This window comes from Talpa europaea, assembly GCF_964194135.1.
Source record: "Talpa europaea genome assembly, chromosome: 8".
Lineage (NCBI taxonomy): Eukaryota > Metazoa > Chordata > Mammalia > Eulipotyphla > Talpidae > Talpa > Talpa europaea.
This window is the reverse complement of record NC_140075.1, coordinates 19,737,302-19,764,884: the sequence shown is the minus strand read 5'-3', so window position 1 is coordinate 19,764,884 and position 27,583 is coordinate 19,737,302. Positions and strand designations below refer to the sequence as shown.

General features: G+C 40.6%; 1 protein-coding gene across 1 annotated transcript in view; it reads right to left on the bottom strand.

Moving 5' to 3' along the window:
- The window catches only part of LOC311175200 (centromere-associated protein E-like), a gene marked incomplete at both ends in the record, with an annotated part of 138,012 nt that overhangs the window by 87,640 nt on the left and 22,789 nt on the right, over positions 1–27,583 (bottom strand). Inside the window, 8 exon segments of the mRNA XM_084240113.1 lie at positions 12,689–12,943; positions 13,111–13,251; positions 16,021–16,109; positions 16,984–17,131; positions 18,686–18,844; positions 19,386–19,505; positions 26,961–27,090; positions 27,407–27,494. Coding sequence (XP_084096239.1) covers positions 12,689–12,943; positions 13,111–13,251; positions 16,021–16,109; positions 16,984–17,131; positions 18,686–18,844; positions 19,386–19,505; positions 26,961–27,090; positions 27,407–27,494 — 1,130 coding nt within the window.

The following is a 27,583-nucleotide window of genomic DNA, read 5'->3' as shown; positions in this document are numbered from 1 at the left end:
CCTTATTTGGACCCTAGTCCTTCCTCTCCCCGCCCCTCCCCTGCCCCTGTAGTGTGTCAGTGGTTTATAGATGATTGTTGATGTTGATTTTTACTTTGTGTTAATTAGTCTTTTTCCTGGTCCCTTATTTAGGTTTTCTAAACTCCTGCTATGAGTGAGACCATCCGGTATTTTTCTTTTTCTTTCTGACTTATTTCGCTGAGGATGATTCCTTCTAGCTCCATCCATGTTGCTGCAAACTGCATGTGGTTATCTTTTTGAGTGCTGAGTAATATTCCATTGCGTATATGTACCACATCCTCTTGATCCAGTCATCTATTTTTGGGCATTTGGGTTGTTTCCATAGCTTAGCTATTGTAAATAGTGCTGCTATAAACATAGGGATGCCGGTGCCCTTTGGAAGTAATGTTTCTGTGTCATTTGGGTAAATGCCTAGGAGTGGAATTGCTGGATCCTATGGAAGCTCTGTCTTTAGTAGGTTGAGGAATCTTCCCACAGCTCTCCATAGTGGTTGGACCAGTTTGCACTCCCACCAACAATGCAGGAGAGTTCCTTTTTCTCCACAACCTCACCAACAGTTGTTGTTGCTAGTTTTTTTATGTGCCGTTCTCACTGGTGTAGGATGGTATCTCATGGTAGTTTTGGACCAAATACAAATGAGATTTGCATTTCCCTGATTACAAGTGATGCTGAACATTTTTCATATGCCTGTTGGCCATTTATATTTCCTCTTCAGAGAAGTTTCTTTTTAGCTCTTCTGCCCATTTTTTGACTGGATTGTTTTTTTTTTTTTGTTTGTTTGTTTTTATTGAGCCTCATCAACTCTTTGTGGATTTTTGTGATCAGTCCTTTATCATTAGTGTTGTGTGCAAAAATGTTCTCCCAGTTGGTGGGTGTCTCTTTGTTTTGGTTATTGTCTCTTTCGTTGTGCAGAAGCTCTTTAATTTGATGCAGTCCCAACTGTTGATCTTTACCTTCACTGTCACTGCTTTGGGTGATGTGTCTGTAAAGATGGTTTTGATGTGCATGTCACGCAGTGTTTCTCCTGTATTTACTTCTATGTATTTTATGGTTTCAGGTCTTATATGTAGATCTTTATTCCATTTTGAGTTGGTTTTTGTGCATGGTGTGAGGTAATAGTCAAGCTTCATTCTTTTTCATGTAGTGACCCAGTTTTCCCAGCACCATTTATTGAACAAACTTTCTTTGCTCTAGTGGATATTCTTTGTTCCTTTGTCAAAGATTAGTTGACCTTAAATCTGTGGATTTATTTCTGGATTTTTTATTCAATTACATTGTTCCGTGTGTCTCTCTGCTTGTTCCAATACCATGCAGTTTTGGTGATTATGGCTTTGTAGTGTAGTTTGAAGACTGGGAGTGTGATGCCTCCATTCCCTTCTTTTTTTTTTTTTAGGAGAGCTTTGGCTATTTGGGGTTTTTGGTGATTCCATATGAGTTTCATCAATAATTGTTCTATTTCTTTGAAGAATGTCATTGAAATTTTTATTGGACTAGCATTGAATCTGTAGATTGCTTTTGGTAGGATGGCAATTTTAGTAATGTTAATTCTTCAATCCATTAGCAGGGGATGTCTTTCCATTTCTTTGGGTCTTCTTCTATTTCTTTTAACAGTGTTTTATAGTTTTCTTTGTATAGATCCTTTACCTCTTTTGTTAGATTTACTCCCAAGTTTTGATTTTTTTTTTGTTTCAGTAATAGAAGGGATTTTTTTTTATTTCTTCAGATTTATTGTTTGTGTATAGGAAGGCTACTGATTTTTGCGTGTTGATTTTGTATCCTGCCACTTTACTAAACTGATTGATTAGTTGAATTAGTTTTCCTGTGGAGTTTTTGGGGTTCTCTATGTATATTATCACATCATCTGTGAATAGTGATAGTTTAACTTCTTTTCCTATTTGGACTCCTTGTATGTCTTTCTCTTGTCTTATTGCTCTGGCTGGGACTCCTAGTATTATATTGAAAAGTTGTGGTGAGAGTGGACATCCTTGTCTTGTTCCAGATCTTAATGGAAATGCTTTCAGCTTTTCGCCATTGAGTATGATACTGGCTGTTGGTTTGTCATAGATGGCCTTTATGATGTTGAGGTATGTTCCTTGTATCCCAAGAATTTCAAGGGCTTTTATCATGAATGGGTGTTGTACTTTGTCAAAAGCTTTCTCGGCATCTATTGATATTATCATACGGTTTTTGTATTTCTTTTTGTTGATGTGTTGGATAATGTTGATTGATTTTCGGATGTTGAACCATCCTTGTGTCCCTGGAATAAATCCTACTTGGTCATGGTGAATTATCTTATGGATACATTTTTGGATTCTGATAGCTATAATTTTATTGAGGATTTTTGCATCCGTGTTCATTAGAGCGATTGGCCTATAGTTTTCTTTTTTGTGTGTTGTCCTTGTTCGGTTTTGGTATTAGTGTAATGTTGGCTTCATAGAACGTGTTTGGTATTATCCCTTCCTTCTCAATATTTTGAGAGAGTTTGTGAAGGATAGGCGCTAATTCGTCTCTGAATGTTTGGTAGAATTCATTTGTAAATCCATCAGGTCCTGTGCATTTGTTTTTGGGGAGGTTTTTGATGACCCTTTCAATTTTGTTGCTTGTAATTGGTCTGTTTAGGTGTTCTGTTTCTTCTTTATCTAGCTTTGGGTGATTGTAGAGTTGTAGGAATCTGTCCATCTCTTCTAGATTGTTGAACTTGTTTGCATATAACTGTTCATAGTAGTTTCTTATTATTCTTTTGATTTCTGCTGTGTCTGCTGTGATTTCTCCTCTCTCTTTTGTGGTCCTATTTATTTGTGCTTTCTACCATTTTTCCTTTGTGAGCCTGGCTAGGGGTTTGTCCATTTTATTGATTTTTTCAAAGAACCAGCCTTTGGTTTCATTGGTCTTTTGGATTTTTTTTATTTTTAGTTTTGATTTCTTTTATTTCTGCTTTGCTTTTTATTATTTCTTTTCTTCTACTGGCTTTTTTTTTTTCTAGTTCTTTGATCTTTGAGATTACGTTGTTTCTTTGAGTTCCTGTTTCTTGATGTGAGCCTCTATTTCTATTTATTTTCCTCTTATTTCTGTTTTTGCTGCGTCCCATACATTTAGGAAATTGGTGTCCTTTTTGTCATTCAACTCCTATTATTTTTTAATTATTTTCATTGATGTCCTCATTAGTCCAGTGGTCTTCCAGTAATATGGGTTTCAATCTCCATGAAACTTGCCTTCTTTTTATGGTTTATTTCTAGTTTAGTGCCTTCACAGTCAGAGAAGATGGTTGGTATGATTTTCAATCTTGGTGTATCTGTCGATGTTTGTCTTGTGTCCCAGTATGTGGTTGATGCTGGTGAATGATCCCTGTGCGCTTGAGAAAAATGTGTACTCAGATTTTTTTGGGTTTAGTGTTCTGTAGTTGTCTGTTAAGCCTGTGAGCTCTAGATCCTTATTTAGAGCTTTAGTGTCCTTACTTATTTTTTGTCTTGTTGATCTAGCCATTGTTGATATTGGTGTGTTGAAGTCTCCTACTACATATGTGTTTTCTCTGATGTCTGTTTTCAGAGATGATAATAGTTGTCTGATGTATTTTGGTGTTCCTTAATTTGGTGAGTATATGTTAATGAGTGTTAGTTCTTCTTGAATTATTGTCCCTTTGATCATAATGTAGCGACCGTTGGGGTCTCTTTACCTTTTTATGTTTGAAATCTGTTTTATCTGACATAAGTATAGCTGTTTGTGCCTTCTTTTTTGGTGTATTTGCTTCTATGATTGCTTTCCATCCTTTAACTTTGAGTCTATTTTTATCTTTCGTAGAGTGTGTTTCCTGGAGACAGCAAAAGGTTGGGTTTTGTTTCTTAATCCAGCCTGCGACTCTGTGTCTTTTTATTGGAGAGTTTAGTCCATTTATATTTAGAGTTACTATGGATATGTTAGCATCTGTATTTGCCATTGTGTTTGTCTTTCCTCTGATTTTATTTATTTATTCTTTTAATACCCTTTTTTTTCCTTCTTTCATTGTTATCCATCCCTACGTTGGTTCTGGCTTTAGGATTCCTTGTAGTATTTTTTGGAGTAGGGTTTAGTCATAATGAAATTCCAGAGTTTCTGTTTGTCTGGGAAGGGCCTTATTCTTTCTTCATAGAGGAAGGAAAGCTTTGCAGGACAGAGTATTCTTGGTTGGAATTTGTTGTCTTGGAGACCATTGACTATGTCCCTCCACTCTCTCCTTGCCTGTGGTGTTTCTTCAGAGAGGTCTGATGTCAGTCTGATTGGTTTTACTTTGTATGTTATTTGTGTCTTCCCTCTTGTCAGCTTCATTATTTTTTCCTTGTCTTGTTTTCTAGGGAGCTTTACTCTTATGTGTCTTGCTGTATTTTTCCTTTCATCATGGAAGTTTGGTGTTCTTCTTGCTTCTTGTATGTCTATTTTCAGCTCCTTCTTCACATTTGGGAAGTTCTCTTCAATTATTTCCTAGAATATTTTCTCTGATCCTAGGTCTCTCTCCTCTCTTTCTGGGATTCCTGTAACTCTTCTATTTCCTTTTCTCATGGAGTCAGATAGTTCCCAAAGTCTCTCTTCATTCTTTTTCTTTCGTACTTCTCTTTCCTTTTCTGTTTTGGTTCTTTTTATTCCTTTGTCTTCCACAGTGCTTATTCATTCTTTCCTTTCATCTACTCTGTTATCACTGATTTTCCCAGAGTTCTGTAGCTCCTCCATTAATCCTTTGATCACCTGCATTTCCTTCACTTCCCTGTTTAGGGACTCAATTTTATTCTTATGAGTGTTGTTTTCCTTAATGAGTTCTGTCAGTTTTTTTTTTTTTTTATCATGGCAATTTCAAAACATCTTTCTGGAAGGCTCAGAATTTCTTCCAAGTCACTGTTGTTGCAATCTGGTGGGTGGTTTTCTTTTTGTGGTGTCTTTTTCCTGAGGAGTGGCTAGGTTGCATGTAGTTTTCCTCTGCCTGCTGCCTGTTTTCTAATTTGCCCTATGTGTCGGGACACTGTGTCACTGGTACTGGCCAGCATATTTTTGGTGTGCTCTTTCTGGGATTTCAGAAACTGGTGGTCCAAATGAGTCAAATACTGTTATGCCAGAAGTCCAGTGAGGCAGTGGTACTTTGAGTATGTTAATGGTAGCTGTCACAGAATATCTCCTCCTTCTGCGTTTAATTCCAAAGATGTGTCTTGAAGTCCCACAGACTGCCCTGGAGGTGGGGTGGCTGGATTGCACTCTGGGCTCCAACTCCCTGGATCCCCCTCTGGGCTCCAACTTCCTGCCAGGAGGGACCAATCTTGTGGGGACCTTCAGCTCTCCTCTGGCTGCACAGGGATCCTTCTCCCTGTTTCAAGCAGTCTTTATTGAAGAAAGGTCCCTATTCTAAAATGGCGAGTCGGAGACTCATTTTCCTGCATATGCGGTCTGCCCCCGGGGTTGGATGCCTGCTCCCCCTCTGGACTCAGACTGCTGACCAGAAGGGGCCTGGTGTTGGGGAGCTTCCCAGCTCACCCCTCGCTCTGAAGTGAGCCTTCTGCTGGTTTCAAGCAGTCTTTATTGAAGGAAGATCCCTGTTCTAAAATGGCGAGTCGGAGATGCACTTTCCTGAATGTGCGGTATCAGAATTTTCTTCATTTTTAAGGCTGAATAATAGTCCATCGCTTATATGCCACATTTTGTTTTTTCATTTATTCCTCCATCAACACTAGAGTTCTTTCTAGATTTTGATAGGTTGTGAATAATGCTGATATGACTGTGGGCATACAGATGTCTGTTTGAGTCGCTGTTTTGAATTCTTTTGATTTTCCCTAAAGTGGAATTGCTCTGCCATCCATTCAGTTCATGCTTCATTTTCAAAGAATCAGCCAGAGTGCTTTCCCATGGCAGCTGTGCCATGTCATATTGTTCCTCAAATGACAGAATCAAACTGAAGTTAATAGAGCTTTTGCTTATTTACCATTTGATGGACATTAACAGTATTTTCCCACTTGACAATACTAAATCCTTCTACAGATGCCATCATTTGGTGAAAATAGTGTCACGGAAGTCCAATTGTATGTGGGTCATGGACAACACGGCATCATTTGAAAAACTGGGTACACAACTAAGCTTATAAAAATGGTGATTTTTTACAATGCAGCAACAAAGAAAGCGAGAGACTATTTATATTCCAAAGGTGAAACTAAAAGCTAGCAAAGTAACAAATTTAAAAGTGTTCATTCAAGATCACTTCGAGTTCACTAATGGTGCAAGTGGGAAAAATCTAATTCTCTCGTACCAATTTATTGATATTTATACCATAAGCATGTTTTTATATAGTTTCTTGTTTAACTGACATTTTCTTTTGACATGCTTTTTATGACTGATGTGATTTTTGTTTAGAACAAAATATTTTTTATGCAGTTCAACAAAAAACACTTTTATGAAAGGTTACACAAATATCAAAAAGCAAACATTTCTTATATATATATATATATACACACACACACACATATATATACACATACATACATACATACACACACACACACACACACACACCACAACTCCTGGCCTGAGGAACAAAAGATCGCCAAACCAATCAGTATGCAGTGATTGGCTCATGCTCAGGGTTGCTGAAATGCCCCATCTAACAATGCCCCACCCACAGTGTCTACTGGGCTGCAATTGTAATGTGAATATCAAGTCCTCCGAAAGAACTGGTGTTTTAATAGGAAGGACTTCTTGTCAAATGGAGTGATTTGATCTTACAGAATTAAAGTAAGTCGTGGGTTTACTCTCCGTCTACATTTTGGCTGTTGTGAACAGTGGTGCTACGAACATTCCTGTACAGGCTTTGGCTTTAACACCCACTTCCAGTTATTTGGGGTATATATCTAGGAGTGGAAATGTTCAACCATACAGTTACTCTGTCTTTAGTGGAAAATGTCCAGCTATGTCATGTATAGTTTGCCAAGCTTTTGATTTCCTAAAACATATTTGATTTCCTCAAGCATATATAAAATAACAATATCTGGTGGCCTCCCCTGGTGGCACAGCGGTTGAGCGCTGGGCTGCGAGGCTGCCCGCAGCTTCTGCAGCGCTGATTTGTTCCCCGGCCGCTGGTGAGGTTCCCAAAAAAAAACAAAACAAAACAATATCTGTTATTTTACAATTATTGGCAATGGGATGTATGTGAAGGGGCATGACACTGTTTATGTACTGAAGGGTTCGTGCACTGCCACTTTGATTTGAAGTGACATTTGACATTGGGAAGTATGAGCCTCTGACATTTTTTTTAAACTATTTTCTTGGCTGTTTGTGGGCCCTTGAATATCCATATATTAAAGTTAGGATCATCTTGCACATGTTCCCTTCAAAGCCCTTTGTGCATTTTCATAGGAATCCCGTTCAATCTGCACGTGCCATGATGATTGTCATCTAAACAGTATCGATTCTTTCAGTTCACAACTGTGGGTGTTTTTCCCTTTTATTTAGGGTTTCTTTCATCAGTGTTTTCTAATTTTCAGTGTATAAGTACTCCACTTGAGGCATAAATGGCTTCTTACATATTTTATTAATGTAGACATTGTGTCAAGTGTATGTAATGTTTTCAAAAATTTTCTTCCCTTTTTTACTAGTAGTGTATATACATGAAGTGAATGGTGAGTTATATTTAGAAAATTAGTTTACAGTTTTAATATTTTTTGTTATATATAAGATGATGTCAGCTGCTGTTTGTGAATAGACAGAGTTTTATGTTCTCCTTTCATACACTGGATGCCTTTTATTTCTTTCTTCATTGCTCTGGAAAGAATTTCCAGTAAAATTTGGAATGACAGTGGTGAGAATCAGTATCTTGGCCTCATTTTTTACACCTGGAGTAAAGCGCCCAGGTTTCAAAACTGAACATGATGCTCATAATTTTTTTTATAATACTCTATATTCTATTGAAAAACTTTCCTTTATTCCTGCTTTTTGAGTGATTGTATCATGGAAGGGTACTGGATTTTTTCAGAAAGAGTTTTCTGAATCACTTGACATGATCCATGTTTGTTCCTCATACAATCCATGGGTTCGTTGCATGTCTTGGTTTTAGTATGTTAACAACTGGACTTTCTGGGATAGACATTCGTTTGTAGTGTATCCACCTTTTGATGGGCTGTTGGTTTCCTGTTGTTGTTTTGTGGAGGATTCCTAGGCCTGAAAGGTCCAGGTCTTTAGTTTTCTGTTCTTGTGATGATTTTTTTTTTTTTTGATTCGACTGATTATAGTTGGGTGTTACTGGTTTAGAAAAATAGGGTCACTTTCTTTGGTTAGGAATTCAGGTAATAATTTGAGTAAGGGTGAGGGTTGTTGTGCATGATGCTTAGGCTTTATGATAACTAAGATGATAGTCATGATCTAGGGTTATGGTGAGAGCATATGTTCTGTTTCTGATTTGCATTGTTTTGCGAGCATGGATTTGGGGCCTGGTATGAGGTGAGCATGAATGAGTGCGTAGTTGTGTCCTTGAATTTGTTGTTTTTCCAACAATCCATCTGCTGTTCATCGGATGGCTTTTCAGCTGGAGGGTTAGAGAGAAATTTCCCAACCTCCCTCCAACAGTGGTTGATGGTTCATTCGTTCCTGTTGCTGAATTTTATTCATGCATGTTTGAATGACCAAATAATTTTGCCTGTACTATTCTAAGATCTTAGATGAGATCCTCTATCATACAAGAGAGATTATAGGAGAAAAAGCAAACTGAACTTTCATAACATTTATATTTCTTATATACATGAGGGATAGCAGGGGAAACCTAATAACTCCATAGAAGGGCCCAAGTGATCAGCCTCTGTGCCATCCTCACTTAAAAACAAAACAGGAAAATGTCAGGAGAGGGGGAAAGCCATGGAAGGTGATCATGCAAAGAAAAATCAGCCAGGGAGTCATTGTTCTTTAGATGAATGCCCAGAGCTTGCCATGGATGAGGTTGGTGGCTTGGTTTGAATTTGTTATTCTTCTGTTCCTGGTAGAGAGCAGACAACCTCAGGACTGGTGATTTCCCTTATGAGTGTGCAACTCTCACAGTGGGGCAACTTCTTGTTTTTGAGAGATTCTCCCAAACTGCTGTTTTTAAAAATAGACCCCAAATAATCCTGACACCAATGAGACAGGCTCTGCATTCATATTATGGTTGTCAAGTGGTCTTATGCCAAAGAGGCTTCTGTGGGGTCACGTTCTGCTCCCTTTCCCTGAAGGAATGACAGTTTGCTTTTGCACTCTTCATTAAAGGACATCTTGATTTGAGAAAAGATTTTAGCCATTATGAATAGAGCATCTGCACATAATAACATGCTAGATTTTGTTTGAACATAGTTTTTCAAGGTGGTTGTCTAAATACTGGAGGCCTGATTGTTGAATCTGAAGGTGAGATTTTTTTTTTTGTCTTTGGGAAACACTGCCCAACTGCCCTCCAAAGCATCTGTCCATGCATTCCACTGGCAATGAAGGGGTCTTCCTGCTGTTCTCACCCTCCAGCAGTGTGTCAACTGGTAAAGTGATGTTGGGAGCTTAACAGTTCTTTGTAGTGATGTTTCCTTGTTCCAATTAACAACCCCCTAGTTATACATGGCAATGAATATATTTTGTGCGCCCATTTATTATCTGTACATTTTTGGTGAGATGTCTGTTCAGATTCGTGGTTTCCAAATTTGCTTCACTTTTCTTCTTGGCTTGTGGTTCTCTGAACATGTCCTTTCACAAAAAAATATTCACAGAAAATATTTGATATTCTGAAGTCCACACTATTCATTTATTTTGTTTTCTTCTATGATTAATATTTATGGTTGACCATTTTTGTTTGCTTATGTATAATTTTGGTGATATTTGGTGTAAGTTGTAAGTTGTGTTCACATTCATTTCATTCCCACTGTTTCACAATTCGTCACTCCATCATTATTATTGGATGTATCAAGTTGCTTCCCTTTTTGTTTGAGTTTCCATCCTTTCATGACATTGAAGTAGAAATTCTGGGGTGGGGACTGTGAATGCTGTGCATACTACTGTACCCACCCCCCACGGAGCACCCGGAGCCACTTTGATCCCTGCCGTGCATGGTCGTCTGCCAGGGGCCCTGGCTCTGCCCACACAGAGGAGCTGGTTTCCTGAGGCCTCAGCAGAGGCACCGCAGCACTTTGGTGTTGGGACTGCACTGGACTCCATGAAAAGAGGTAAGGCGCAGTCAATACTACGGTGTTGAGACTACATTGGACCCTGTGGAAAAAAGGTAAGGCGCAGTGAGGAAAGGTGAGGGGAGGTAAGTACAGAGGTAAAGAGGAGGAAGAGGGGAAGGAAAAGTGAACCTAGTGACACACACACAGTCAGTCTTTATCAGTGACCTCGCTCCCACACACAGTTGTTTTGTTCCCATCTCACCTGGTCTCATCAGATACACATTCACACACACATAACTTCTCACACGCTGACACACAAGTATTTATTTCTCACCTTGTCGTGCCCACACGTGTCAATATATCCTGACTTTTCCTCACCAACTCGTTCACACACACTTGCCATTACTTGATTTCTCACCTGGACACACACAGATGTATCATCCTTTACTCCACTCCTGTTCTTGGTCCACCCACACACACTCAGTCACCTCATTCTGTGTCACCTTCCACACACACAGTTATGTTCCTCATCTGTGAACACATACCCCATCCATTACTTCATTCCTTAACTACTCACACATATAGACAGTTTCTCATTGCTCACCTTGTCTCTCACACATACACATGGTCACTTTTTTCTCACCTGTTTTTACACACATAAACATAATCACTATTTCTCACCCAACAATCACACACAGTGACAGGCACATGCACACACAAAATCACTTCATCCCTTACCTTTGAAGTTAAGCACAATAACACACAGTGACCTCATTTGTTACCTCATCTCACCACAAACACACATTCAGAATCACTCCTCACCTAGTCACACAATCAATTTCTTGATTTTTTGCCTAGCTGCATGATGTTTTATTCCTCACTTACCACATGCACACATCCAGTATGTTTGTTCATTCCTCACACAGAGACACACAATTCCTTCATTCCTCACTTAGTAACATGCAAACATACCAGCGACTCCATTTTTCCCCTGGTCTCACACAGCCACCTACTTTCTCTGTGTATTCACATAAACATACACACACTTACACAGGTGCTTCATTCCCCAAAGGGTCACACGCATATGTGGGTACTATGTTTGCTACCTTGCATCACATGAACACACAATCGGTTTCTTTTTTCCTTACTTGTTCTCACAAACACACATAATTTATTTCTTACCTAGTCTTTCACCGTTACTTCTTTCTTTAGGGAGTTACACACATATGCTTCACAATTACTGCAAGTCATCAGAACCACATGTACACAAATACAGTCCTTTGCTTTTTATTGATTTTATTATGCATGCAAGAGCTGGGGTGCAGGCCAGAGGTATGGGAGGGGTGAGAGGATTCACCAGAGAACAGAGTAGGGAGCAGAACAGGTGGATTGCACCATCCTTCACGTCTTTCCTCACTTTGTTCGATCAATACATCCACGAGAAATTATTTTCCTCCTCCCTAGTAAAATGATGAGAAGGACTCACTTTGGTCTTGGCTGCCCAGAGGCTCTCCCTGAGCTGTTTCTGCTCTGTCTGGAGCGCCCCCTCTGCTCTTCTCAGGCCATCTCTTTCCATGGTGATAACTTCTATTTCTTTAAGGTTTTCATGAAGTTTCTGTGTCAACCGTAACTTCACTGCTTCCAGACCTCCCAGGGTAGAGTTCTGGGCCTCCATTTCCTTCCTCAGTTGCTCTGTTTGGTATATATTTTCTGTGAGAAAATGTTTTGCCTCAAGAAGTTGATGTTCTTTTTCCTGGAGTTCTTGGACCTTGAGATAATCATACAGTTAGTTTGGCTACAGAAAGAGGCAAATAAACAGCTAAAAAACAGTTTCTAAACAGGGTAGGGAGAGCTTTACTTGTCTTCAATTTTAGGTTAATTCATGTCCTGTCTCATTACAAAGACCCAATTCAAATTGTTTTACTCAGGTAACAATTTAAAAAGAGGAAAATATACCTGTGATTTTAAGAAAGAATTTGTGTTTTCTAAATCCATTTGTATACTTGATATTTCATCTGTCTTCTCTGAAACCATCCCTCGGAGTTTATCAATGGTTTCTTGCTGTTCTTTCAGACTCATGCGAGCAGTTTCTAGTTCCTCTTGTATTTCCAGGTCCTTTATGGTTATTGGGAAAGATAAACACAATTCAAGCTGTGTACGAAGGAGCTGTCCTACCTGAGCCCCTCCTCTGAGTGACCTGGAGAGGTCAATAGCCCCGCACCCACCCTTTCTTCCCTGACAGGACTACCTAGTGCCCGAGCCCCCTCACCCATGGCCTGTTAACCATGGCTTCAACCTGTGGCCCCAATCTAAGCAGCCCTACCATAGACACTGAGCATGTCCCCGTGTCCAGGTTTGCTTTACTGGTCACTGCACCTCACTGTGGCAGAGACCCTTCCACACAGCCCTGCACAGTGGTGCTGACACTGCTGGACACACAGCTGCAATGGCACTTTCCGGGTCCATGCACAATGCTTGGAAGGTCCTAGTGAGACCCTTCCCTGGCTTCCCAGCTGGGCTGTTTCTCCTTCAGGGTTGGGGAGACCCACCCTGCACACAGCTTCCCGAAGGCTCTCCTGGAGCTGGTCCCTCTCTGCTCTGAGGATCTCCTGCAGACTCCGGAGGTCATCTCTTTCTTTGCAAACAGACTTCATTTCTTCTAAGTGTTCATGCAGCTTCTCCGTCTCTGTGTCCTCCAGAGTAGACGTCTGGGTCTCGCGTTGCTGCGTCAGCCGCTCCACTTCATACTCTGCGTCCTGAGCCTCGCTGACAGCTGCACCCTCCCCAGGCTGACGCTCCTGGGTCTGAGGACATCAGAAACCAAGTGAGCCTGGCAGAGCCAGAGATCTGGGGAAATAGGATTGTTTCTAGATTCAAGCAAACACCTCTGCATTTAGTCTAGGCTGCTCACCCAGGTAAGAAGGCAGACACCAGAGTCGGGGCACTTCTCACGTGAGAAAGCAAGACTTACTCTGCCCTGTAATCCAGCATCCAGGTCTCCTGGAGACCCCGCCTCTTGGTCCGTCTCCTCTGACAGGGTCTCTGCATCAATAGTTTCTTGGGACTCCATCAGAAGAACACGAGTTTTTAGCTCCTCTTTGATTTTCTGTCCCTTTGTAATTTGAGGAAAATTATTAATATTGAGTGGGCCTCATCATTATCACCTTGACATTATTTCTGTTTAAAAAAAAAAAACAACACTGAAAGAGGGAAACGTACTTTAGCTTCGATTTCTTCAATATTTTCCTTGAGCAGGTCTCTCTCCTTTCGCAGGGCCTCCTGCATGCCCTTCAGTTCATTTCTTTCCTTAGTTATGATTTTTATTTCTTCTTGACTTTCCTGAAGCCTCTCCATCAGCTCGAGCCTCTCGCCATCCACATGTTGCAGTGATGCATCTCTGGCCTTAAAAAGCTCCTCTAACTGCTCCACGTGGCTCATTTTCTCCTGAGTCTCACTGCTTTCTTTGATGGTAGTAAGTTGTTCTTGTTTCTCATTTTCTCATGAAGCTCTTGGACCTTAAAATATTAACATGTTAGCCCCAAACACAGATGCACATATACAAATATACACAGATAGGTTTACATGTGTGTGCATATTGTTTAAGGGAAAAAAAATACAGGATGTTTCCAAGACAACTGAGTCCTCCAGTCAGTTGCCCACTCAGATTCCTCCCACTGTTCCTTTACCCACAATTTACCTTTTTCTTTAATTCATTGTGGGCTGTTTCTAGTTCCTTCTGCATGCTTGACAGTTCGGTTTCCCTCTTGCAAAGAGCCACTTTCAGCTGATGAATGGTTTCCTCATGTTCTTTCAGGTGATGATGAGCAATTCTCAGTTCCTTTTCCATTTCTTGGTGCTTCATTATTACAGGAAATTGCAAGAAATATGCAGAAACATTACAAACATCACAATATGACTAACTTGGTTTTTCAAAGGTTTAGCTTTTATAAAAATGCTTATAAAACGTTTTTAAAAACCTACTTTAGCTGTGACCTCTCCCAAGTTCTCTCTGAGTTGGTCACTTTCAGCCTGAAGGGCTTCCTGCAGCCCCTGTGACAAGCTGAGCCTTCCTGCCCCCAACTCCGGGAGAGTTGCACCCTCGACTCTGAATGTTGCCTCCGATGCCCCCTCCTCACTCGTTGTTGTCTCAGTCTCACTGCCTTTTTCTTCCATGCTGAAGGACAGTTCTTGATTTTCTTGAGATTCTCGGGCCTTAAGAAAATCATAAAATAAGACAGTTGTTATCCAGAGTCTGTATATTATTCAAGGGGAGAAGAAATAAGGATACTTCCTACAACAATCCAGCTGGGATCGGCTCATTCATAGAGCAGCCTTCCTGCTCTTCCACAACTCAGCTGGCTAGCAGTCACTGAGGGCGCACAGCATCCTACCAGAAGCTGGACAGCAAATGGTGAGATTTACCCCTTGGGGTAGGAGAGATACTGTGCCAAATCGCACCAGACCCAGGTGGGGCACTCCAGGGTCTCACGGCAATCTCAGGGAGGACCTCTTGGGGGCTGGGGCATACTAGTCGAGGTCTGAAGGCTGACACCACTAACCAGGTGAAGGGGTCTCAAGAAACAGTGTAGGCAGCGAGAGCAGGACGTCTTCAGGGTGAGGGAAAGCCAGAGACCAGAGTTGTGGAGTCACGAGGAGAAGGAAGATGGGGGGAAACAAGTCCAGAAGCCAGAATGACTGGGCCCAAGGGCACACAGGCCACGTGGGAAGTCTGGTCTTTATTCCAAGGGCAAAGAGAAGCTATTCTAGGGTTTATGAAGAAAAGATTGCATGGGATTGGGTTAGAGAATCTAAGAAGATGAAGACAGAATGGGGGAAGACCAGGTAGGACGCTATTTGCAGAAAGTCAGGGAAAGCAGTGATGGGGCTGTTGACAACTGGAGAGAAAAGTGGGTGGATTTCTCGCTCACTCTCTCTCTCTCTCACACACACACAGACACACACACACACACACACACACACACCCCACACCCCTCTTCACACCACAAGGCTAGGGAGTGAGCGGGGAGAAGGATGGCTCCTGGGTTTTTGACTGACACAATGAGGGAGAGGGCAGTGCTGTATTTAAAGCTGGAAGAATCAGTTTTAAAAGAACTTTCTATATAAGAAAAAAATAAGCTCGGAGTTTAAAAAAAAAAAAAGCAAAACAAACACCAGGGGTTTTTTAAATAACAACAAACTTCAAGAGTATGTTTCAGACACAAAAAAAAACACTTTGCCTACAATACCTAATTAACAATAGTAACCAAATATAATGGTTAAATAATGATAGTAATTTCCAAGAAGCACTGTAATTTTATTCCAAAATAAATTGAAATTTTATTACAAAATGAAACTGAAAATTTCTTTAACAACTGTATTTCTAAAACTATAGAAATTTCTTTGAACCTTAGCAGGCCAGAAAGTAGCCAAACTCTCTAAATATACTACAGCATCTATCACGGTATTTCTTATTCTTAAAAGTTCTGATATGCCATACAACAGTTATTTTTACTTTTCAGTGTTATCTGGTAACAGTTTTGTCCGTGATATATCATTCCTTTACTGTTGATACATACCTGAGAAGTTTCACACTTTTAAAATCAGTTCTTTTTACCCTCATGGCTTTGCCCAAGGCAAAACAGAACTTTAAAAAAAAACCCTGACACTAAGATTTGCTGGTAGAGACCTGGAAGCAAAGGTTCACCTATAGCCAGATACATGCGCCTCAGCCAGAGTTAGAGCTCGGGAAACCTTAATTAGATGCAGAATTATCACTCAAATGAAGTCAGAGCTCAAAATGTGCTTTAACAGCAGCAAACACTGATAAGCAGTTGGATTTCAAAGAGTAAAAGCACGTTCTGTGAAGTACTTTTTAACTTACCTGACTTAGTAGCTTTGTTGCTGGATTCCACTCTACCTCAGTTAATGTATCAAGCGTGTTACTGAAAACATCAGACTCTGAACAGAGAGCTAGGAGGAGAAAAATAAATTTATCCTTTACAGAGTTTCCTAAATGTCATACTGAGATCATTGAGAAATTCTGATTAGAAGTAATGTTTAGTTCAAATTATCCCTCACATTCACACTCTGAATGCCAAGGATGCAGTCACAACAGACACAGTCACATGTGCTGCTGTTTGAATTAAGATCACTTGTTGGGGACTTCCCTCATGGCCTACGGATTAAATCTCAACATTATTACTACTATGGCCTCAGCTCGATCCCTAGCCAGGAAGCTACTCACATGGCATAGCAGACCTCTCCTGTTTCGCCCCCTTATCCCCTCAGCAGTGTTTCAGTAGATCTCCCTATTCTGCTCCCCAGTCTGTATCTGGTGAATCCTCTCACCCCCATAACTCTGGCCTGCACCCCAGCTCTTTTATGCTAAAAAAAAGTTGCTTGTTGGCTTAATAATGAAGTAGAGCTCCTTGATACAGGTAAAATGGACAAAACTATTCTGAATGGGATTTGATCACTGTGAGAAGATTTTAAAATTTTGCTTAAAAATATTTATAATGTTGGAGACCTTATTTTGGAACAGACTCCAGTGTAAATGCCATCATTTCAAGATTAGCAAGGTTTTAGGTGGATGTTACAGGGGTACTAATTTAACCGGACAATGATGAGGGACAAAACCAGTAAAAATACCTGCCTCACATGTTTCAATCACTATTCTTGGGGGTCTGGAAAGAGCGGCTTTGTCTTAGAGTTATTGTTTTTATAATTACCTCCATTCTATCACAGTTATACTATTTAAAAAAATGTTTTAACTGTACTGAGCTGTAAATTAATTTTCTCTTTAAAGAGATGCTTCATAATCAAAAGAAACTGAAACGAAACTCACATTCATCGATTTCTCCCAGGGCAGTTTGAGTAGCTCTTTGTGATTTTGTTGTTACATTTGCCGGCACATTAAATTCATCGACATAGTTTGAGTCTTTCATTTTGTTAATTATTCCAAGACACCAAGTGACTCTTCGTTTTCTTTTAGCCTAAATAGAAAGAAATCAAAATAATCTCACCTGGACCTAGGCTCAAACAACAGAACAGAGGGAACTAGTTTCCATTTTCAAAGCCACTAACTTGGCAGAATTTTCTTAACTACTTTTAATGCAAGTGTAAGGACATCCTCAGATGAGAAAACATAATCCCACTTTTCAAATCAGTGACAATTCCATAATAAATTGCATGTAACTAAGTCACATTTCATTTTTATTTGAGGGGTTCCTTGTAAGTTCCCTGGGATTTAGCTGAAATGAACCAGGGACTCCTGCTCCTTCATCAGCCCATCCCAGCCTGTGTGTCATCTTGATACTGTGACTCCTCTTGCCTTCCCTGCTTCTTGCACTTCAACCCTCACAGGGTCTTGCTAAGTTTGCCCAATTTTTCCCTCTCCAAAGTCATGCCTTTCTAAGCTACAGTTCCGATCATGTCATGTCCCTGGATTTCTTTGTTCACAGCAATGCAATGTTCAAATCCTTTAATGTGGTTTAAAATGCCCCTGCCACAGGACAATGTAAATCTGAGGAACAGATTATGTTTTATCACAACTCTAGGCTTTTGTGCATGTTGAGATCTTCCTAAAACCCTCTTCCCTACATCTTCCCCTGGGCTGTTTCCTACATGCTAGGTGTGTTCTGAACGCCTAGCAGTATCTATCAATAACAACCCTCGCAGCAGACACTTGCTGGAGATGTGCTATGTGGAGAGTGTGGGGCAAGCACACTTCTGTATTACTTCACATCATTCTCACACCAGTCAGCTCACAGGTAAGGGAAGTGCAGCAAAGCACACTTAAGAATCGCCTGTTGTCAACATTTGGAGTCGACAGAACAGGATCACCTTCAGGCAGTCAGCTCCACAGCATCTCCTTACCCACATCGCCTTCACCGCAGAAATAAGCCCCCACTGGAGTAAACCAAAAGCACACAAGCTGGAAGCCAGAATTTTTTAACACTATATTGATTTATATTCTCAATTTCCCTGAGACTATTACTTCAGTTTATTTAAACAGAAAATATCCCCATCGGCCCTGGAGACCTGTGGTTCCCAATGGCCTAATCTCTTAAGAAGCAGTTACAAATGGACCCCTTGACTGTAATCTAGGGTTCCCGAATTAAGGTCTGTGTGCATGGGAGCAGATCAGTATTCGTAACTGCCTTCCATGGTGCTGCTGGTGAACAGGCAGGCACACCAGGCCTTCTGGGCTTCCTGTATACACTGTCTCACAGGATAAGAAATGACTATGTAGGGCCTCCCCAGTGGTGCAGCAGTTGAACACTGGGCTGTGAGGCTGCCTGCAGCCTCTGCGGCGCCAGTTCAATCCCTGGCCACTGGCAAGGGTCCCACATGGCGTGTAGTCTTTTCCTGCCGTGTCCGCTGCTCCCCTCAGCAGTGTATTTCTTCGTCAGTCTGCCTGTTCTGTTCCCCACTCTGGCTCTGGTGAATTCTCTCACCCTCCCGCACTTCTGACTGTAATAAACACATCAGAACATGAATTATATTCTCTATGGACAAAGTTTAAGCTGTCAAATTTAAAATTTTACCTTTAATTCCTGCTGTGAGGTGAGGGAAGAAGAAGTCACCAGCATCCGTGTTAAGTTTTGAATTTTCTCAATCTGTACTTTTTGAAGCAAATCCTTTTCTTCCAGAAGTTGAGCCAATTGGTCTTTTTCTATTGCCTGGGCCCGAGTCTCTAAAGAAACCTATAGAACATAACATTGCATTATGTTGATAATGTAGCTAGATTTGAAGAATATAAATTAAGTATGTCAGCAATGAGAATTTTAATTTTATTGAAATAAAATATATCTCATCCACAGAACACTAGCATGCAATGGCCAAAATCAATAACTTCTCAAACTTATATTATGGGGCCATGATGATCACAAAAATTCCAGTGGCTAGTGATTACACCATCTGTCAGATTTCTGACTCAGGGCTGAAGAACCCAAGATGGCAAGAGGTGTCCTCTTTCTAACCTAAGTCCTAGTTTGTGACAGTTTCTAGGAAGTATCTCCACACGGCCCATTTGAATATCTCAAAATTTTCCCTTTGGAAATTAAAACCCAGAATTATTTCAAGAAACTCTATCTTTTGGCTTGTAGTAAATTAGTAAACTTTGAGTTGATTTCTTCCTGCAAACTTTTACGTTTAGTCTGCAGGACTCAGGTGCTGTCCGGGGCATTGAGAACCCAGCTCTCACTCTGCCCCTATTCTTTCCAGAAACGCATGGCTCATACCTACCTCCTCTGACTGCTTTTTAAGGTCCATGATTTCCTTCCTGTATCTCTTCGGGAGAGCTTCATTACTTGACACCTCGTTAACATAGGGAGTATTTTTCATATATTTAGCAGTGCTGGCAAACTGGGGAAAAATACAAGTGTTAAGTGTTCAAAAATATAAAGAATAATACTTAGGTTTTTTTTTTTTATAACTAATACTCATTGTTGCTGCCTTAATACTTCTGAGCAGAGCGCAGCAGCTGTCCCTGAAACACTGTAAGTCTCCTGCCAGTTTCCAAAGGAAAGCATCGCTCTGCAGATGGACATCAGTAGGGCCCCTCCAACATGCGTGCTGCACCCCATCAGACCCCTCAATGCCCCACAGATTCTCCCTTTGCCCTGGAGCTTCGCCTCTAGTCATCTCTCCTTCCTGTGAATTCTGTCCCACTTATTAGCTACTAACTATCAACCCATGACAGCCATGCTGAAAAACAGGTCTCTGTTCCCCGTAAGACTAGACATCCTGTGAAGCCAGTAAGTCTATTTTCTGTCTTTGAATCTCTGACATGACCTTGACCGAGGAGCCAACAGCCATTTGCAGCAAGTTTCTAGAGGATGAGTATTACAAGTCACTATAGGAGGGTATGTGAAGGTGGCCCTCAGCAGGGTCCACCCATCAGTGAGACAGCTGTTCTGTTGCTCCTTCTCACTTTTAAGCATACAATTCAGGTCTTGGGTCAAGGCTAATGCAGGCACCAATCAGCCAGCAGGGATTTCAGAATTGTTTTGTTAGAAATATGCACACACCTTCTAATTTTGAAAGTGACACTTGACTTTCATTTATAGTACTAATACAGTTCTCTTTTATACTAAAAATAAAAAATGAGCTAAAGAAAAATATCAAGTCAATTTCAGTAAAATAGTGTTGGATGTGGCAAAAAATGGAAAGAGAGGATATAAATAATTCAAGTTTGGGGAAAGTAAGGAATGCTACTTCATGGAAAACACATCAATATTTTTTTAAATAATAAATTTTATTTTTATATTCCCCATACAATTGCAGCCCCCCCATTCTGACCCCAATCCCTCCCCTCCCGCCCACCACCCCCCCAAAAGTGTCTCTGGTTCATAGTTTTTTGTTGATTTTGATTTTCACTTTCTTATAGTTATTCATTTTCCTGGTCCCTTATTTAAGTTTTCTAGATTCCTGCTATGAGTGAGACCATCCGGTATTTTTCTTTTTCTTTTTAGCTTATTTCGCTGAGCATGATCCCTTCCAGCGCCATCCATGTTGCTGCAAATTGCATGTGTTTATCTTTTTTGAATGCTGAGTTAATATTCTTGATCCAGTCATCTATTTTTGGGCATTTGGGTTGTTTCCAAAGCTTAGCTATTGTAAACAGTGCTGTTATAAACATAGTGGTGCAGGTGTTCTTTGGAATGGATGTTTCTGTGTCCTTTGGGTAAATACCTAGGAGTGGAATTGCTGGATCATATGGAAGCTCTATGTTTAGTAGGTCCAGAAATCTCCACACAGCTCTCCATAGTGGTTGGACCAGTTTGCACTCCCACCAACAGAGCAGGAGAGTTCCTTTTTCTCCACACCCTCGCCAACATTTGTTGTTGCTAGTTTTTTTTTTTTTTAATTTATGCCATTCTCACTGGTGTAAGATGGTATCTCATGGTAGTTTTGATTTGCCTTTCCCTAATTACAAGTGATGTTGAACATTTTTTCATATGCCTGTTGGCCATTTGCATTTCCTCTTCAGAGAAGTTTCTTTTCAACTCTTCTGCCCATTTTTTGACTGGATTATATTCTTTGTTGTTGTTGAGTCTCATCAGCTCTTTGCAGATTTTTGTGATCAGTCCTTTATCATTAGTGTTGGGTGCAAAAATGTTCTCCCAGTCAGTGGGGTTTCTCTTTGTTTTTGTTATTGTCCCTTTTGCTGTGCAGAAGCTCTTTAATTTGATGTAGTCCCAGCTGTTTATCTTTGCCTTCACTATCACTGCTTTGGGTGATGTGTCTGTAAAGATGTCTTTGATGCGCAAATCACGTAGTGTTTCGCCTATATTTCCTTCTATATATTTTATGGTTTCAGGTCTTATGTCTAGTTCTTTAATCCATTTTGAGTTGATTTTTGTGTATGGTGTGAGGTAGTGGTCAAGCTTCATTCTTTTGCATGTAGCGACCCAGATTTCCCAGCACTATTTATTGAACAAACTTTCTTTGCTCCAATGCATAGTCTTTGCTCCTTTGTCAAAGATTAGTTGACCATGAATTTGTGGGTTTATTTCTGGATTTTCTATTCGATTCCATTGGTCTGTATGTCTGTTCTTGTTCCAATACCATGCAGTTTTGATGATTATGGCTTTGTAGTATAGTTTGAAGTTTGGGCGTGTGATGCCTCCATTCCCTTCTTTTTTTTTTTTTTTTCAGGAGAGCTTTGGCTATTCGGGGTTTTTTGTGATTCCATATGAATTTCATCAATAATTGTTCTATTTCTTTGAAGAATGACATTGAAATTTTGATTGGAATAGCACTGAATCTGTAGATTGCTTTTGGTAGGATGGCCATTTTAATAATGTTTATTCTTCCAATCCATAAGCAGGGGATGTCTTTCCATTTCTTTGTGTCTTCTTCTATTTCTTTTAAAAGTGTTTTATAGTTTTCTTTGTATAGGTCCTTTACCTCTTTTGTTAGATTTATTCCCAAATATTTGATTTTTTTTGTTTCAATAATAAAAGGGATGTTTTTTTTTGATTTCTTCTTCTTCAGATTTATTGTTTGTGTATAGCAAGGCTACTGACTTTTGCGTGTTGATTTTGTATCCTGCCACTTTACTGAACTGATTGATGAGTTGAATTAGTTTTTCTGTGGAGTTTTTGGGTTTCTCTATGTATATTATCATATCATCTGCAAATAGTGATAGTTTTGCTTCTTCTTTTCCTATTTGGATCCCTTGGATTTCTTTCTCTTTTCTTATTGCTCTGGCTAGGACTTCCAGTATTATATTGAAAAGCAGTGGTGAGAGTGGACATCCTTGTCTTGTTCCAGATCTTAGTGGAATTGCTTTCAGCTTTTCACCATTGAGAATGATACTGGCTGTTGGCTTGTCATAGATGGCCTTTATGATGTTGAGGTATGTTCCTTGTATCCCAAGAAATTCAAGGGCTTTAATCATGAATGGGTGTTGCACTTTGTCTAAAACTTTCTCAGCATCTATTGATATTATCATATGGTTTTTATATTTCCTTTTGTTGATGTGTTGGATAATGTTGATTGATTTTCGGATGTTAAACCATCCTTGTGTCCCTGGAATGTATCCTACTTGGTCGTGGTGAATTATCTTATGGTTACATTGTTGGATTCTGATAGTTAAAATTTTATTGAGGATTTTTGCATCAGTGTTCATGAGGGAGATTGGCCTGTAGTTTTCCTTTTTTGTGTTGTCTTTGTTTGGTTTTGGTATTAGTGTAATGTTGGCTTCATAGAATGTGTTTGGTATTGTCCCTTCCTTCTCAATTTTTTGGAAGAGTTTGTGAAGGATAGGCACTAATTCGTCTCTGAATGTTTGGTAGAATTCATTTGTAAATCCATCAGTTCCTGGGCTTTTGTTTTTGGGGAGGTTTTTGATTACCATTTCAATTCCGCTCCTTGTAATTGGTCTGTTTAGGTGTTCTATTTCTTCTTTATCTAGCTTTGGGTGATTGTAGAGTTGTAGGAATTTGCCCATCTCCTCTAGATTGTTAAACTCGTTTCCATATAACTGTTCATAGTAATTACTGATTATTCTTTTGATTTCTGCTGTGTCCGTTGTGATTTCTCTTCTTTCATTGATGATCCTGTTTATTTGTGCTTTCTCCCTTTTTTCCTTTGTGAGCCTGGCTAGGGGTTTGTCTATTTTATTGATTTTTTGAAAGAACCAGCTTTTGGTTTCATTGATCTTTTGGATTTTTTTTAGTTTCAATTTCATTTTTTTCTGCTTTCGTTTTTATTATTTCTTTTCTTCTACTGGTTTTGGGGTTTTTTTGTTGTTCTTTTTCTAGATCTTTGAGCTTTGAGATTAGGTTGTTTCTTTGAGTTATTTCTTGTTTCTTGATGTGAGCTTCTATTGCTATATATTTTCCTCTTATTACTGCTTTTGCTGCATTCCATAAATTTAGGATATTGGTGTCCTCCTTGTCGTTCAATTCACAGAATTTTTTAATTTCTTCTTGATTGCCTCATTAGCCCAGTGGTCTTCCAGTAGTGTGGTTTTTAATCTCCATGAGATAGGAAAGTTCCTTGCCTTCTTTTTATGGTTTATTTCTAGTTTGATGCCTTCATGGTCAGAAAAGATGGTTGATATGATTTCAATCTTGGTGTATCTGTTGATATTTGTCTTGTGCCCCAGTATGTGATCGATCCTGGAGAATGATCCGTGTGCGCTTGAGAAAAATATGTACTCCGCTTTTTTTTGGGTTTAGTGTTCTATAGATGTCTGTTAAGCCCAAATGCTCTAGGTCCTTATTTAGAGCTTTGGTTTATTTACTTATTTTTTGTCTTGTTGATCTATCCATTATTGATAGTGGTGTGTTGAAGTCTCCCACTACGTATGTGCTTTCTCTGATGTCTGTTTTCAGAGAGGACAACAGTTGTCTGATATATTTTGGTGCTCCTTCGTTTGGTGAGTATATGTTAATGAGTGTTATTTCTTCTTGAAGTATTGTCCCCTTGATCATAATGTAGTGACCATTGGGGTCTCTTTTTATCTTTTTGAGTTTGAAATCTGTTTTATCTGATATAAGTATAGCTGTTCCTGCTTTCTTTTTTGGTCCATTTGCTTGTAGGATTGTTTTCCATCCTTTAACATTGAGCCTATTTTTATCTTTTGTAGCTAAATGTGTTTCCTGGAGACAGCAAAACGTTGGGTTTTGTTTCTTAATCCAGGCTGCAACTCTGTATCTTTTTATTGAAGAGTTTAGTACATTTACATTTAGAGTTAATATTGATATGTTAGCATCTGTATTTGCCATTGTGTTTGTCTTTCCTTTGATTTTATTTATTTATTCTTTTAATAACTTTTTTTTTGGCCTTCTTTCACTGTTATTCGTCCCTCTGAGGTTCTGGCTTTAGGACTCCTTGAAGTATTTTTTTGGAGTGGGGGTTTAGTTGTAATGAAATTCCGGAGTTTCTGTTTGTCTGGGAAGGTCCTCATTCTTTCTTCATAGAGGAAGGAGAGCTTTGCGGGATAGAGTATTCTTGGTTGGCATCTGTTTTCTTGGGGTCTGTTGACTATGTCCCTCCACTCTCTCCTTGCCCGTAGTGTTTCTTTGGAGAAGTCTGATGTCAGCCTGATTGTCTTTCCTTTGAATGTTATCTGTTTCTTCTCTCTTGCCAGCTTCATTATTTTTTCCTTGTCCTGGATTCTTGGGAGCTTTACTATTATGTGTCTTGCTGTATTTTTCCTTTTGTCGTGGAAGATTGGTGTTCTTCTTGCTTCTTGTATATCAATTTTCAGCTCCTTCTTCACATTTGGGAAGTTCTCTTCAATTATCTCTTTGAATATTTTCTCTGTTCCTACATCTCTCTCCTCTCCTTCTGGGATTCCTATAACTCTTATATATCCTTTCCTCATGGAGTCAGATAGTTCCCAAAGTCTTTCCTCGTTCTTTTTCCTTCGTACTTCTCTTTCCTTTTCTGTTTTGGTTCTTTTTATTTCTGTGTCTTCAAGAGAACTTATTCGTTCTTCCATTTCATCTATTCTGCTTTCATTCCTTTTGCCAGAATTCTTTAGTTCTTCCATTAATTCTTTGATCCCCTGCATTTATTTTACTTCCCTCTTTACGGGCTCAATTTCATTCTTCTGATCGTTGATTATTTTTCCCTTATCATTTTTTTCCTTTATGACTTCTGTCAGTTTTTTAATCACGGCAATTTTAAATTTTCTTTCTGGAAGTCTCAGAAGTTCTTCCAAGTTACTGTCGTTGCAATCTGGGGGCTGGTTTTCTTTTTGTGGTGTGCTTTTTCCCTGGGGAGTTGCTAGGTTGCGTGTGGTTCTTCTACTCCCTACTGTCTGTTTTCTAATTTTCCGTATGCATTGGGACACTGTGTTGCTGGGACTGGCCGGCATCTTGGGTGAGCTTCTCTGCTCCCCTCTAGTTCCTCCAGGAGACATCTGTCAGATTCAAGCAGTCTTTACTGGAGAAAGGTCCCTGTTCTAAAATGCCAATGTGGGGACACACTCCCCTGTGCGCCTGGTTTGCCCCAGGGGTGGGTTCCTGCTCCCCCTCTGGGCTTGGACTGCAGGCCAGAGGGGGTCTGGCATGGGCGAACTTCCCCCGCTCACCTCTGGCTCCTGAGGAAGCCTTCTGCAGGTAGTCTTTACTGAAGAAATGTCCCTGTTCTAAAATGGTGGTGTGGGACACACTCCCTGCGCGTCCGGTCTCAGGCACACTCTTCTGCGCACCTGGTCTGCCCCGGCTGTGGGTGCTCTCTCCCCCTGTGGGCTCAGACTACTGGTCGGAAGGGGCCCGGCGTGGGCTAACTCCCCAGCTGGCCACTGGCTCCTCCAGGAGCCTCTGTTGGTTTCAAGTCGCTAGGTGGTGCCAGAGATCTCTCCTAGAGCCCTTGGGGAGCTGATTTTTCCACCCCGTGGGACAGGGAACAGAGCGGGAATGGTAGGGTAAACCTCAACAGCTTTTGGGTGCTGTGTCTGCCTTGTGCCCCACCATCGTGGAGAACCCATGCCCCGAATTTCGTGCCCTGGTCTCAGTTCCAAAGCCCTCAGGTCCAGGACGTGGGTTGTAGCCCAGTTCAGTGTCCACAGAATGGAGTCTTTTGCACCCCGCTCCCGTGCCTGGGTGCCTGGTTCCTGTTTACTCAGTGAGGGACTTTCACCTCAGTGAGGGTCTTTGTGCGCGTCTCCCCGCACGCCTAGGTCACAGGCTCGAGGACCTGGGCAGCCACGATCCCGATCCGCGTTTGCTTTTCCAGCGCGCCACTTTTCTGAGCAAGCTTACTGGGCGGCCCAGGGCTGTGTGCTGGTGCTGGTCTCCTCCTGGGGGGGGTCTCTGTTTAATGGCGCCCAGAGCTCACCTCCACGATGAATCCTGCAGGGTTCTCCACAGCTCCCATTCACGGGGTGCGGTGGCTGAAATAGTTCCTTTCTACTCACATTCCCGCTTGCTGCATAGTTTGTTCTTGTTGGTCGTTTTAGTTTGTTTTTTTTTTCCTCCTCTCTGCTGGTCTGAGAGTGCTGACTCTGTGGGTGGGGGAGGGGAGCAGGTTTCTGCGCTTTCCTCCCTCTGGTCCTCTTTTATGACAACTTTCTTCTTCGGGTAGTTTGTTGGAGTCGTCCGTTTATCTTCCGTGCCCCAGTTCTCACTGGGACCTGCCACTTTTCCTCCCTATTAACTTTTTTTAATGGGAGATCTTACTCGCAGTGTCTCTTCACCGCCATGTTGCTCCGCCCTTCTCCTTAGTCCAACGCATCAATTTTGTTTTAACACGTATATAAAGTCAATTAAAAAGCATACGTCTAATTTTAGTAAGCAATTTTTTCTTAAAGGTGATTTCCCCCCCCCAACGTTTAATGGAGATAAAAGTGAAGCTCGCCTGCAGAATAGTGAGGGTTTCATCATAAGACACTGGAGTAATTGTGCAGATGATACGTGTTTTTGCATTTCCTCCCAAGGAATTCTGGAGAATTCGTGTTAATTTGCTATCTTGATAATTTATGAAACCACTAAGCGAGAAATGATTTTGGAAAGAAAAATATCAAGAATTTTTATACCACAATGCGGTTGGTTTAAAGACCTTAAATTAGGCACAGTGTTAAGAATCAGTTTTTTACAAGATACAAGATGCAGATGAAAACAACTAGAAAGCATATAAAATAGGAAACAATTTTCGCTCTCAGTCATGTATAAAAGATCATGCACCACAGAACTACAAAAGCTTTTGAATATATGGGGAAATCCAGAGTCACTTTAGAGTCACTGAAATGCTAGCTCCCAACCAAAGGATACATGCGCAGCGGCCAGGGACCGCGGGAGACTCACCCCACTTGCCCATCACTCAGCCTCTTGATGACTTGACCCAAAATTAACAGGCTTCGATTTATGTTGCAGCCTTCCTTGAGCCGCACACCTGAATGAATCAAACAAACAGGAAAGCAGAACTGACCCTTCCGTGGATAAGGAACAATCACCGGTTACGGGAGAAGTCAGGAATGGCGG